At 38.5% G+C, this 13,848-nt stretch overlaps 1 protein-coding gene across 1 annotated transcript; it reads right to left on the reverse strand.

The window, feature by feature from the left end:
- Nucleotides 1-4,835: 4,835 nt before the first annotated feature.
- Nucleotides 4,836-10,662, reverse strand: LOC108373152 (uncharacterized). Its single transcript, XM_017629003.1, has 2 exons — nt 7,323-10,662; nt 4,836-7,269 (listed from the first exon to the last, which is right to left on the reverse strand). Exons 1-2 carry the CDS (start codon nt 8,622-8,624, stop codon nt 7,219-7,221), a joined length of 1,353 nt encoding a protein of 450 aa, XP_017484492.1. The 5' UTR covers nt 8,625-10,662; the 3' UTR covers nt 4,836-7,218.
- Nucleotides 10,663-13,848: the final 3,186 nt, after the last annotated feature.

Genomic DNA, 13,848 nt, shown 5'->3' on the forward strand with positions numbered 1-13,848 from the left:
TAGTACCTTTTTTAATTTGATCGCCATATTGGATCCGCCATCTTGAATTTAAAAAAATTTATTTCAGATTGGTAATCGGCGACCCCAAAAACTCTCGAGTGCCGGGTCTCGAACAAATCCAATCATTTAAAAAAAAAATGGACCGCCATTTTGGATCCGCCATTTTGAATTTCGAAAAACTGACATCAGATTCCTAATTAGCAACCCCAGAAACCCCCTGGTAACAAGTTCCAACCCATGACAATGCGTAAATCGTTCAGTATCAACGTTTTAATTTTACTAGTCTCTTTCGAGGGCATATTTTCGCGATTCTAACTGCCCAAGACAGGTATGTAATTAAGTGAATGTTCTCCAATAATACCGGAGTAATTATATGTAAAAAGTACATTTTTAGCGGCATTTTAACCTGTCAAGAAAATAAAAATATTGAGAACATCAGCGTTTTTATAAAAAACCGACCAGCGCGACCTCTAAGAAAACTTTTTTTTTTCAAAATAAAAAAACACGTTTCACTTTTTTATCACAAATAACAATAATTTGAGGTAGCGTTTATGAATTGCCAAAAAAAAATTTTTTTTTAACCACTCTAATGTACATATGTAATCGAATCGCTGGTTTCTTCTTTAATAATTATTAATTTTAATCAGGATTAGGATTCTAAGCAGGGCTGAAAGCCACTCCAAAAATCGGGGAGGTTCGGTTCAGTGGTTTGAACCACTTAGGAAATCTTGTACCGGTACAAGGACCGATTCATGAGTATCACTGAACCGTAGTTCGGTTCGGTTCAAATGGTTCAATTTTTTATGCTAAAGGATACAAATATTTCAAAAATATGGCAAATATGTAACATAAAAATAAAAGGCTCTGTTACTGATCAAATTCAAATATCCACATGTATAGTGGCGGAAAAATAAGTAGGGGCTCAACATTTCAGCAAGTTTTGGCTACTTTTCTTTTGTTTATTTAATGTTCATTTATTTTTAACCATATAAATCCAAGTTTCAAATTTGTGCAAAAATTATTAAAATTCTGCAAAGTTTCATCTAATAAAAGTTTCTAGGAAATTTTGTTTAGGTTTTAAGTTGATTAAAATTGAAAAATTTTTCACGGATTTTCTTTCATACAAAGTATGTGGGAAATTTTTTTTGTACGAATTTAGAAACATTTTCATAAACTTTTTTTAACACTAGAGTACACGCGCGGCCTACTATAGTAGATCACGGCAACATTTTTGTTGATACCTTGACAGTTTTGTATGTTACAGCGGTGCGGTTCCAGGAAAGCCTTCTGCACTAAATTTGTCGGCGAGTGAGTACCGCGCTTGACTTCCACGCGTATGAAATTTTTGCGTGGATTGGCGCGAAAATCACGGGCCTACCATAGTAGTCCGCGCGAGTATTGGTGTACTGAATTTATAATTTGGTTACTTTGCATATGCGGTGCATCAGTGTTCTTAGAAACACNACACTAGAGTACACGCGCGGCCTACTATAGTAGATCACGGCAACATTTTTGTTGATACCTTGACAGTTTTGTATGTTACAGCGGTGCGGTTCCAGGAAAGCCTTCTGCACTAAATTTGTCGGCGAGTGAGTACCGCGCTTGACTTCCACGCGTATGAAATTTTTGCGTGGATTGGCGCGAAAATCACGGGCCTACCATAGTAGTCCGCGCGAGTATTGGTGTACTGAATTTATAATTTGGTTACTTTGCATATGCGGTGCATCAGTGTTCTTAGAAACACCCGCCGATAGCCACTTAAAATATTTTTCGATTTGATGAACATTGCTGCAATCGAAGCTCTCATAATCAACCAAATGAATGTCAAATCTGGAAAAAATTTCACGGATAACTTTTTACAAGAATAGTCCCTCGATTTTTTGAAACCCGTTTTGAATCGCTGTACATCCATTGAAACACTTCTCTAACAACTAAAATTTGGAATAGGGAAGCTCCTAGGAGCATCTCAAGAAGTACAGCACGATGTAATACCAAATTTTAGTTGGTCGGTTCACCTATTGTACCAGAGCTCTATGTAAGTCCATCCACAAAAAAGTGGCACAAGACTTGTAACAAATTGATTTGTCCTGATCACTAGCCTGTGTGGGCACTCAATGTTACGAAAACTGATAGTTTTTTTTAAGTAATATTGGTTAAAAAAGAAAATGTAAGGCATTGATCTAATAAGTAAAATTATTCTTATTTTTCTGTTACATGACTAAATTATTTATTTTTTCAAATTCTTAGTTGCTATGAAAAAATTTAAGTATGTGATCGTAAACGTAATAGATTTAACTATATTTTTTAACTCTAAGTTTCATTTAAATGTTATCTTAAAATCATTAAAATCAAAAGTGCTCACTGTTCAGGAAGGAGGAGAACTACTTAGGGCACAAGTTGACAACGGAGGGCGTCTGTACTGCGAAGGAAAAGATAGAAGCAGTAAAGGATTGGCCAAGACCTAGGAACCTGCACGAACTACGAAGTTTTCTTGGGCTATGCACCTACTACCGTCGATTTGTTCCGAATTTCGCCAGCGTTGCTAATAGCCTCCACGAGCTCACTAGGAAAAATAGAGCCTTCAAGTGCAACAAGGAGCAGGAGGAGGCTTTCCAGACTCTGAAGGAACGACTATGTACTGCATCTATGCTAGCGTATCCCGTTCCAGGTGCAACGTTTATTTTGGATAAGGATGCTAGTAANCACGAGCTCACTAGGAAAAATAGAGCCTTCGAGTGGAACAAGGAGCAGGAGGAGGCTTTCCAGACTCTGAAGGAACGACTATGTACTGCATCTATGCTAGCGTATCCCGTTCCAGGTGCAACGTTTATTTTGGATAAGGATGCTAGTAATTATGCCATAGGAGGTGTACTGTCGCAGGTAGTTGATGGGCAGGAGAAGGTGGTTGCCTACTATAGCCGGTCGATTGGAAAACCAGAAAGGAACTACTGCGTAACTTGGAGAGAACTACTAGCGTTGGCGCAGTGCGTCAAACCTTACCACAAGTACCTCTATGGGCAACGTTTCCGAGTTCGAACGGATCATGCAGCGCGGAAGTGGCTACTACAGTTTAAGAATCCAGAAAGACAGCTAGCTCGGTGGATTGAGAGACTGCAAAGTTATGACTTCGCTATTGAGCACCGCAAGGGAAGTGTCCACGGTAATGCTGATGCCATGTCCCGCCGACCATGTAGCCTGGAATGTAAACACTGCTCAAAAGCTTAGGGGAAAGAGGACATTATAGACGCCCGTCTAACGACAGTAACACCAGCGGAAGAGTGGAAGGAAGAACAGCTACGAAAGTGTCAGCAGGAAGATCCAGATCTGGAGCTTTTGATGCATGGACTGGAGGTGGACAGGAGGCCAACTAAGGAGCAAATGGCAGCGGAAAGCCCCATCGCAAAGGCGTACTGGGCACAATGGAACAGCTTAAAATTAATATCTGGCTGTTTGCATAGGGTATGGGAAAGCGAAGATGGCCAGTGCTCCCGCAACCTGATAGTAGTTCCAAGGGTAAGAATTCCGGATGTACTCAAGGAATTTAACAATGGTCCTAGTGAAGGGCACCTGGGAATCACGAAGACCCTGGAGAAGGTTAAGCAGAGGTTCTATTGGGTTGGTTGTCGGCAATCGGTCGCAGAGTGGATTGCTAACTGCGCGGAGTGTATTGCAGCTAAAGGGCCAGATGAAGCAATATAACTCAGGTGCACCTTTCGAGCGGATTGCCATGGATGTAGCCGGTCCATTTCCTATGAGCGCAAAGGGAAACAAATACGTCCTTGTGGCTATGGACTACTTTAGCAAATGGCCGGAGGTATACCCGATTCCAAACCAGGAAGCTAAAACAGTAGCGGAGGTATTCACCTACAATTGGGTTGCGAGATACGGTGTACCTATAGAGCTGCACTCTGACCAGGGAAGAAATTTTGAGTCGGCAGTGTTCCAAGAGATGTGCCAGATACTGGGTATCCGGAAAACTCGAACGACGGCTCTTCATCCCCAATCAGACGGCATGGTGGAACGGTTCAACCGAACCCTGGAAGAGCATTTGCGGAAGGTCGTGGACAAGAATCAAAAAGATTGGGATGTCCGCATACCCTTGTTCCTGATGGGATACCGGTCAGCAGTGCATGAAACAACGGGTAAAACTCCTGCAAGGGTAATCTTCGGCAGTGAGCTCCGTTTGCCTAGTGACCTGAAGTTTGGAGTAACTGGCGATGCAACGAGAATTGGGAAAGATACGTCCAACATCCTGGAAAAGGAGTTAAGAGAAATACATGCTCTTGTGAGACAGCGAACTCAAATTATGAGTGACAAGATGAAGGCCAGGTATGATAAGGCGATGAACTCCGAGGGTTTCAAAGAGGGAGACTTAGTGTTGCTGTACAATCCACAACGGAAGAAAGGTTTGTCCCCAAAACTACAATGCAACTGGGAAAGTCCGTATAAGGTCGTCAACCGGCTGATTGACGTAGTGTATCGAATCCAGACCGTTGGGAGACCAAGAAACAAGATGAAGGTGGTCCACTTGGAAAGGCTTGCAGCGTTTGGAACAGCAACAGAACGATCAGAATTAAGTGGAGGGCAGTGTGACGAATACTGCGGCAACGCGAAGCGAACAACGAGAAATAGGCAGAATGTTCGAGGAATGACGTAGAATGTTCCACAAAGAGAAACGTCAAGTTGGATGAACACTGCGAACAGAGAATGAGCGATAAACTTCAGAACGTTCTAGAGTTGCCATAAGTACGAGTGCAGGTATATAAGGGCGCCGCCACAGCGAAGTGAGTTAGTTACAAGTCAGCAAGCTACAAGTAAAGTGAGCAGAGAAGTGAGTTGCGAATAAGCAAGCTATAAGTTTAATTGTGTTAACAAGTTTTTTTTTTTTGGGATTTGGTTGATTGTTGGCAGGAAGTGTGGTTCACAGATCGCCAGGTTGTATCTTTCGTTCTTTATATCTTGGTAGAGTTGCAAAATGGAACAGCTGAGTATAGTTGTAGGTGATTGTATATATTCGCCTTGGATGTTCTGTGACAGCAGCGAGTTGTCGTCTTGTTGTATTAGTAGTCGTGTTTACATAAAAATAGTTTAGAAAAGTAGTAAAAGAAGGGAAAGTAGATAGGAAAAAGAGCGCGGTGGACGGCACTTCCACCACAGATAAACCAAATAATTTATACTTTTAAAATTTTGCTTCTATTTTCATTAAAAAATCTGAAAGTTGAGTGATTTTGCTTATGTTAAAATTGCGAAACAATTGGCTGAGGTTAGAACTTTCACAAAAAATATCAAAGTCCTCACGAGCTCCATCCCAGAGACTGCATTCAAAAATTTGATGAGAAAAGCTGTAAATTTGTCCACAACTGCACCAATTAGAGTTAATTAGTTTGATCTTGTAAAAGTATTCTGTATCGTAAGCGCATCCAGTGAGGATTCTGTTGATGAGCTTGGTCTTTTGAGCACTCAGGGTGCACTTTTTATACCAAGTCTTGTTTGGACGTCTATTAAAAATCTCAGTGAACAGGTTGGGCTTATTTATGGAGTATTCTAATACCTCATCATACCATCTATCCTTAATTTGGTTACCTATTTGCCTGACCGCTTCATCTAGCGAGAGTTTCACATTAACTATACAATCACCTGTTATTGCATTCCTTGCTAATTGGTCCGCCCTCTCATTTCCCGGAATGCCCTTATGACTAGGCGTCCATATAACCGCCACCCTGTCAAAATCTGCTTCCTGTATGAGCTTGTGTATTTTATAGATTAAATGATTTTGAGTCATATGCTTGGTTAGAAGTTGGCAGGCAATAAGGCTGTCCGTAAATATAGCGATCTTCCTGATCGAGTGCTTTTTTGCCATTTCAAGAGCGCTGTGAATGGCTACAATTTCGCCAAAACAGGACGAGGTTTGGAAATTAAGTTTACACTCCACATCCCGTGACATTAGACCCAACTGACGTGTCCGTATAAAATATATTAAAACCTGCTCTTTTATAATCGTTTAACTATTCCACATAAATCGTTTTGATGACTTCAGATGCCAATTTTTTTTTTTTTTGTATGTGAGTGTTTTGGTAATTACAATGAGATTAGGTGAATAAATTTGTTCATTAACTACTTCAAGATTGTCAAAAGTCTGCCTGAATTCATTAAAAATTAAACTGTAGCTAGATTTAACTGCCGGGTACTGATAAAGCGATTCTTTGAGCGACTGATCTATGACAAAGTTATTTATGAGCTCCTTTGCAGTTAGCCATTTGGCTCTTTCTTCTGGTGGAAGTTCGTTGGCGAGCGCATAGATAAGGACAACAGGAGTGGCAGGCGTTAATCCCAAACATGTCCTCAAAAAGCTATTCTGAAACGTTCTGATCTTTTTGCTTGTGGTTTTGGCTCAATACGCAGTTGAGGATCTGCAGTATTCTATTTTGCTTCGTACCACAGATTTATAGTAATTTAGAGCTACTTGAGGGCGGAGCCCTGCTTTGACTGTAGTTATAGCCTTAAAAAGATTAGAATTAGCTTGAGATTTCTTGATTATCTCCTCATAGTGATCATTAGCTGTCAAAGATGCACTAAGGAACCTGCCCAAAAACTTCAGAGCCCTTACCTTCTCAACTCTTTTGCCTTGACAGAGCATCTCAAACTCAGTCTTATGCCCATTACACAGGTACATAACCTTCGTTTTTTTACGGATTAAAGGCTAAGTTGCTATCCGCACACAGCTGGGAAAAGTCGTTTATTTTTTGTTGCAAATTTTGAGCCATCTGTTCTACATTTCTATGAAACGATATTATGATAAAGTCATCCGCAAATTGAAAAAATTTGGTGTTACAGTCTTGTAAGGAGTGGAGATTTTTCGTATACAGATTGAAAAGCAGCGGAGATAAACAGCTGCCTTGAGGCAGGCCATCCTGAATTTCAACCGTCTCCTTTCCGAGCTGAAGTGTTCTTTTTGATAAAAAATTTATAATCCATTCTATGTAGGACTCATGTATACCTGCTGTAATCATCTCTGTCTTCAAGCGATTGACACGGACACAGTTGTACGCATTGCTTATATCAGTAGAACATATTATAATTTTATATCCCTGACTTTTGAGAACAGATGCTTCATGCAACAAATAGTTAATACACATTGTAGCGGATTTTTTCCTTCTGTACGCAAAGGAGAATTTCGGTAACAGATCATTTCCTTCCAAGAAATCAGAGATTCTGTTTTTAATGCATAGATTGATGCACTTGAGGAAAACAGGAATCAAGGCAATAGGCCTGAAATTGGAGAAAATACTGAGATCTTGATTTCTCTTAGGAATGGGAACTACCTTGATTGTGCGCCACCTGTCCGGGATTTGATTGGAAAGAAACGCATTATTTAGAGCTGTTTTGACATCGTTTAGAGCCGAGTGAGACAGAGCTCTAAGCATTTTGTATGTAATTTGATCGACTCCTCCTGCTGAATCTCTGTTCTTCGAGAACAGAACTTCGTGGAGCTCCTCAAAAGTAATCGCTAGTTCATTTACAGGACTAATCTCTCTATTGATAGGATGTGCTATGTCAGATGGTGGAACTTGAGTTTTGAGAAGTAGAAGATAATCTTTGTCATTTTCCCTGGACCACATGGTATCATTACTGCGTTTGTAATCTCCTCTCATCGCCTTTACAATCCTCCAGGCTTCTCTCGTCGTGGGAGCTAGATTTAAATCCTCAATTTTGTTATTGAAACTTTGCTTTTTTGCATCTTTAACTTTTTTTTTCCACTCCTTCCTAATCTCCTGTAGAGCCTCAAAATTTTGGGGTGAAGGTGTTACCCTACATTTTTTAAAAGCAATTCTGACCAAGCGGTACATTTTTGAGAGAGATTCATCCCACCACGCTTTTGGTGTTCTTTTCCCCCTTAACACATACGTGGCGGCATCAATTTCTTCCCTTAGCGTTTCGTGAATATCCTCAAAATTGGGCTCCAAATCAATATCCTTAAGATTTTCCATTAATTTCTTCTTTGAACCAAATTTAGTGGCTAAGAGTGAGACTGACAAGGTGTCGATCAAAATCGGGAAATGGTGGCTTCCTCCTACTCTAATGGGGTCTACTTTCCAGTCAAAGAACAAACTACTGTTTGTAAAGGACAAATCTAGCACTGAACCACCGGCTGAACCTATTTCATTCTGAAAAGTGTATGATCCATCATTTAATATCAAAAAATTAAATTCTGAAATAATTTTTTGCAGGTTATTACCACGACAGGACTGTACTGTATCACCCCAGATTCTCGCTCTCGCATTGAAATCGCCAAGTATTAGAACATTCCCCATGTTTTCCAGGTACGAAAACAGCTTCACGATTTCCTCACGAAAAGGATCCGTGGCGATACTGTGCGGAAAATAAACAGAGCAGATAGTTATATTTGGTTTGCAATTTTTGGTTCGCACTATTAGGATGTCATAATCCGACATAAAATTGAGCTTTTGAAATTTTATTTCTTTTTTTAATACGACGGCTACGCCACCGTAACCATCAGACCTAGTTTTCTCAATTATGTTGTACCCTATTAAGTTCCTGCGCGCTGTTTTATGTGACGTGAAAATTTCACTGAAGCAACCTATGTCTACATTGTTATGATTCATATAAAACTCTATGGCATTTAAATTCGATTTTAGCGATTGAATATTGTATTGTAATAACCTCAACTCAATTTAAGGAGATTTCGGCATTACATCTTATTGTTTCAGCATCTTCATAGATAGAAAAGAGTTCAAAATTTTGTTTTATTTTTTGCATTTGGGAGAAAGCTTCCCCTAGTTGCCCACTGGCATTTATATTTTGAAAAATTTTAAAAAGTTCCGCGATTAGCTTCTCCAATTGGGAGACTTTATTCTTGAGGTACTCTGGCCTCTCATATACCGGCTGAATTTGCTTATTTTCCTTAACTTCCCTAACTACCACTTTTTGTTCCCTGCCATTTGCGTTTTTACCCATACCTTTTTTAGTTACAGTACTATACCTGGTCCTAGTTAACTTCTTGTTAACACTCACGTCCCTATTGCGAACGTTGCTGGTTTCTTTTGACAGTGAAGGGAATATATCCTCATCCACCGCAAGTGCTTGAAACTGATTTTCCCTATCAGAGAAGTAATTGTGTATTGTCTCCCTCCTAGAGAGCTTTTTGACAGCCTTTACATAATTTATTTCACGTTCTCCCATGCTTTGCACTTCTCCTTTTCCCCTGAAAAGTGATCAGTGTCTCCGCAAAGGATACATTTTCTTACACAAGAGGCACCCTCACATTCATTTCCTCCGCATTTAATGCATCTTTTCTTTGACTTGCACCCATATTGCGTATGACCCAGGCGGCCACAGTTAAGGCACTGTCGAAGAGGTGGGATGAAAAAGTCAACATCTAATTTCACGTAATCAATTACAATATGGTTGGGGATATCTTTGCCAACAAAGCCAATTTTTATGGTAGTTGTGGGCGTAAAAGAGTTGTCGCTGATTTTCGGTTAAAGCGTCTGACCGAATTTATTGGGACTGAAGAAATAGCTATGGCTTTGATATCAGAATCAGTGTACGAGAGTGGGATTCCTCTCACTACTCCATACGTCTCTATGGCAGACTTTGGTATAAAAGCTCTCAAGTTCATCTCCTTGATTTTTCTATTTAAAATAAAATTGTTAGCTGACGCATAATTAGTAAAAATGATTTTGTAAAGTGTCTTGCCAATGGCATGAATGGAATCGATGTCTTTGATTCTTAGATGCTTTATTTGGTTGAACAGAGTCAGACCATTTGTTCTTTTCTCATTGACCATGTCTTTGCATAAAGAGGAGTCTATCAGCACAAAGTAACTACCCGTGAAATTGTTTGGGAATAATGTTATGTCCGTCACTGTAGCATTTGCTTGTTCATTTTGATTTATTGTCTGTATGTCATTGAAAGAACCGTTAACCGACGCCGTCTCATCAACAGTAAAAATCCCGTTACTCGCATCGCTCTGAGCACTTTTTACACTTTCCACTTTTTTGTTGCTGGACAAAACACCCTCACCGCATGCACCTTCAACCCCACCTTTTCCAAAACTATGCACTTCCAACATTTGGACAATATTTGATTCTCTGTCTCTTTTAAGTCTTTTCCCATTTGCGAGGTAAGAACTCGCAAAGGCTTCAAAATCCTCCACCGATGGCGCCTTCGACGATGTAGTCGAAGCCGCCATGTCGGCTTTGGTTATTTTGGTTGCCTCAAACGGCAACTTAAATAGTTGTTTTCACCACTGACCTCACAAAAATAAACCAATGTCTCACAAAATTTAACAAGCAGAGTCACTCACCTGAGTTTATCCCAAAATCTGGTGAATTACAGATGCTCAACTTGATTAGAATTATATTATTACGTTTGGGAAGCTTCCCGCACTCAAAAGTATCACAAAGAAGGTGATGTATTTCAATAAATAATTTAAACCACGAATTACCCTGTACACTTATACAGCTGCGCCAAAGAATTTACTTAGAATCACTACTTGCGCGCAAAGGCACGACCGACCACACTCGCAGATAGAGAAAGAATGTGGTGTTAACAAGTTCAGTAAAGCATTGTTATTGCTTTAACAAGTATTGTAATGTGTTTTTACTGTATTAGCAAGTATTGTAAATTGTTTGTTGTACAATAAAGTTAATTGTACTACAATTTGGTCATCGTTAGCATTTATTTAACAATCCAGCGATACGAGCCGTAGGATATTTGGGAAATCCTCAAGGTTTCGAGGATAATCGTAACAATATTTTCGCCATTCTAACTGCCCAAGACAGGTATGTAATTAAGAGAATGTTCCCCAATAATACCGGAGTAATTATATGTAAAAAGTACATTTTTAGCGGCATTTTAACCTGTCAATAAAATAAAAATATTGAGAATATCAGCGTTTTTATAAAAAACCGACCAGCGCGACCTCTAAGAAAACTTTTTTTTTCAAAATAAAAAAAACACGTTTCACTTTTTTTATCACAAATAACAATAATTTAAAGTAGCGTTTATGAATTGCCAAAAAAAAAATTTTTTTAACCACTCTAATGTACATATGTAATCGAATCGCTGGTTTCTTCTTTAATAATTATTAATTTTAATCAGGGTTAGGATTTTAAGCAGGGCTGCAAGCCACTCCAAAAATCGGGGAGCTTCGGTTCAGTGGTTTGAACCACTTAGGAAATCTTGTACCGGTACAAGAACCGATTCATGAGTATCACTGAACCGTAGTTAGGTTCGGTTCAAATGGTTCAAATTTTTATGCTAAAGGATACAAATATTGCAAAAATATGGCAAATACTAGATCGCCCTCACCCGCTTCGCTCAGTGTATGAAATTTCTACGTGCTACATTGAGTAAAATTTATTTCAAGAAAACTCAATTAAAAAACAGGAGGTTTAAAATTTTTAACCATCTTCAAAATANGGCCCTTATTATGAGCTGCATTCGATTTTCGATCTTCGCTGGCTATCGAAGATCGAAGATCGAAAGTGAAATTCGTATTATGAGCTATGCAAGCGTGTCGAAATTTTCGTTGAGTATCGAATTTTCTGTCGAACAGAATTTTGCTTTCGTTGGTGTATCGAAGTGTTACAAAATTGTGAAAAATGTACGATTTTGCTTTAGTTTTCTTACTTTTTGGCGGCTAGACACTAATTTTAAAAAATTTTCATTAATTTCATGGAGTTCTAACGTCGTGAATACTAAACACAAGCTCGAAAGTCTGGTTTTACTTATGAAAGAAAATCCCAATACGCTGTTGGCACGATCTCTGGAACAAAATCAAGAAACTGTTTATAGTTTTAATATATTTTAATAATAGATTTGCATCATACAATTTCTTAAATGCACTTAAGCTCTCTTAAACGTTTTCTGCTCCTGGCCAGTTTTCTAAGCTCTCATCCTCTGACGAATCGTCCAATCAGAACTCCGTTGTACTAATTAAATTTTATTTTTTTACCACGTTTTTATAAACTCGCTTTCTTTTTTGTTTCATTTTAGTTTGCACAAATTTACATACGTACATATGTATAAGCACACTATTTAGTTTGCTCGATTTGTAAACAAAGCTTCTCAGCGGTGAAAAATATACTATTGTGAACAACCTAAACGAGCGAAATTCACAATAGCGCTATTCTTCATCGAATGAGCGCCATAATACCAAATGAAAAGTCGTTCGCTCAGCACTTTAGACCACAGTCGAAAATCGAATGCAACTTATAATAGGGGCCTCTCTTAAACTTCTCAATTGTCATACTTTTTCAATTAACTTATCCCCTGAACTCCATTTGAGATTTTAAACAGATGGAAACCTCTTACATGTGGTTTTGAAATGAAGCCCTTTAAAAACCATTTCAATTGGTACCCATATTGTAATAATTCATTTAAATTATTGAATAGTTTGAATTTAACCTTTTTAACTGTTGGCAACCGTTTTAAACCTCTTTCGCCTGACACTCATATTGTGATATTCAAAACCATTTAGATCCATACCAATCTTCTATACTAATATATATTTTGAAAGCCGTTTTTTTATGTCCCAAGGATGGTTATAGGCTAAAAAAATTTCGATATATAAAGGGGGCGTGGCACCTCCCATACAAACCGATTTTTTCGTACTGCAAATCTCTGGAAGTGTTCATAGTAGAATACTGGAACTTTGTACGGCGAAATATGAAATCAGTCTTATACTCATGGAGAAAAATGGGCTACATACGCATACTCATGGAGAAAAATTGGTGTTATTGGATAAGGGAGCGTGGCACCTCCCATTTATACTGAATTTTTATACAGAATATCTCTGCAAATGTTCATGATAGAGTACGGGAACTTGGTATGGAGATATGTGAAATCAGTCGCATACTCTTGGAGAAAAATTGGAGTTATTGGAAAAAGGCGGATGCCAAAAAGGGCTACGAGGTGGCGCTGGAGTCATTACGAATAGTCTCCAAGTTAGAAAAGGTGCCGTGAATGTCAAATCGATCTGTTGCATCATTGAATATATCGGACTCTTGTGTGCTACGATTGGCCCAATAGATGTGATTTGACAGTATTATTATGCGTTAAAGCTTCTTTCGGAGACACCCGGGTTAAGTTGTGCAGGGGTAAACCTCAAACCACTACCGATAAATCAACCGCCAGAACTATTGCGCGCCTTTTACTTTAATATTTATTTCAAAATACCTGCATTTAATTTTTAAAAAGGTGACAACCCTTGTAAAAGACTTAAATATTATTCAAAACTTTCAACCTAAAGGTTTCTTAACAATGTTTAGTTAGACAACCATATTTTAATTCTTCAGATAGCTTGCGTATTATTAATTTAAATTTACTTTTCAAACAGGTGGCAACCCTTTTCAAAATATATTCGAACTACAGATTTTTTAAGCCTCCATTTTTTAATATAATTTTCAAATAAATAACTCCCTTAATTGAAGTTGAATATGATTTTTTTAAAAGGTGGCAGCCCTCTTCCATGAGAAGATAATGATTTTATATATGTATCTCCATACCAAGTTCCAGTAATCTATCAAATATATTTCCGGAGAATTGCAGTATGGAAAATTCCGTTTGTATGGGAAGTGCCACGCCCCCTTGTCTAATCAAGATTAAATTTGTATTTTAAGTTGGGCTAAGTGTTAGCAGTGTACGAAATTTCATGATGATCGGTTGATTAGTTAAAGCGTGAAAGCATAGCAAATAAACAAACTCACTTTCGAATTTATAATATTAGTAAGGATTTCGGTTTTTTTCATATGCATTATTTCGGGTTTCAAACGAAAGAGTGCATATGCATAATTTCGGGTTTTCTGATATGCATTATTGCGG

The sequence above is a fragment of the Rhagoletis zephyria genome, unplaced genomic scaffold, assembly GCF_001687245.7.
Source record: "Rhagoletis zephyria isolate East Lansing unplaced genomic scaffold, Rhagoletis_zephyria_1.1 Rzeph_scaffold_06424, whole genome shotgun sequence".
Taxonomy (NCBI): Eukaryota; Metazoa; Arthropoda; class Insecta; order Diptera; family Tephritidae; genus Rhagoletis; species Rhagoletis zephyria.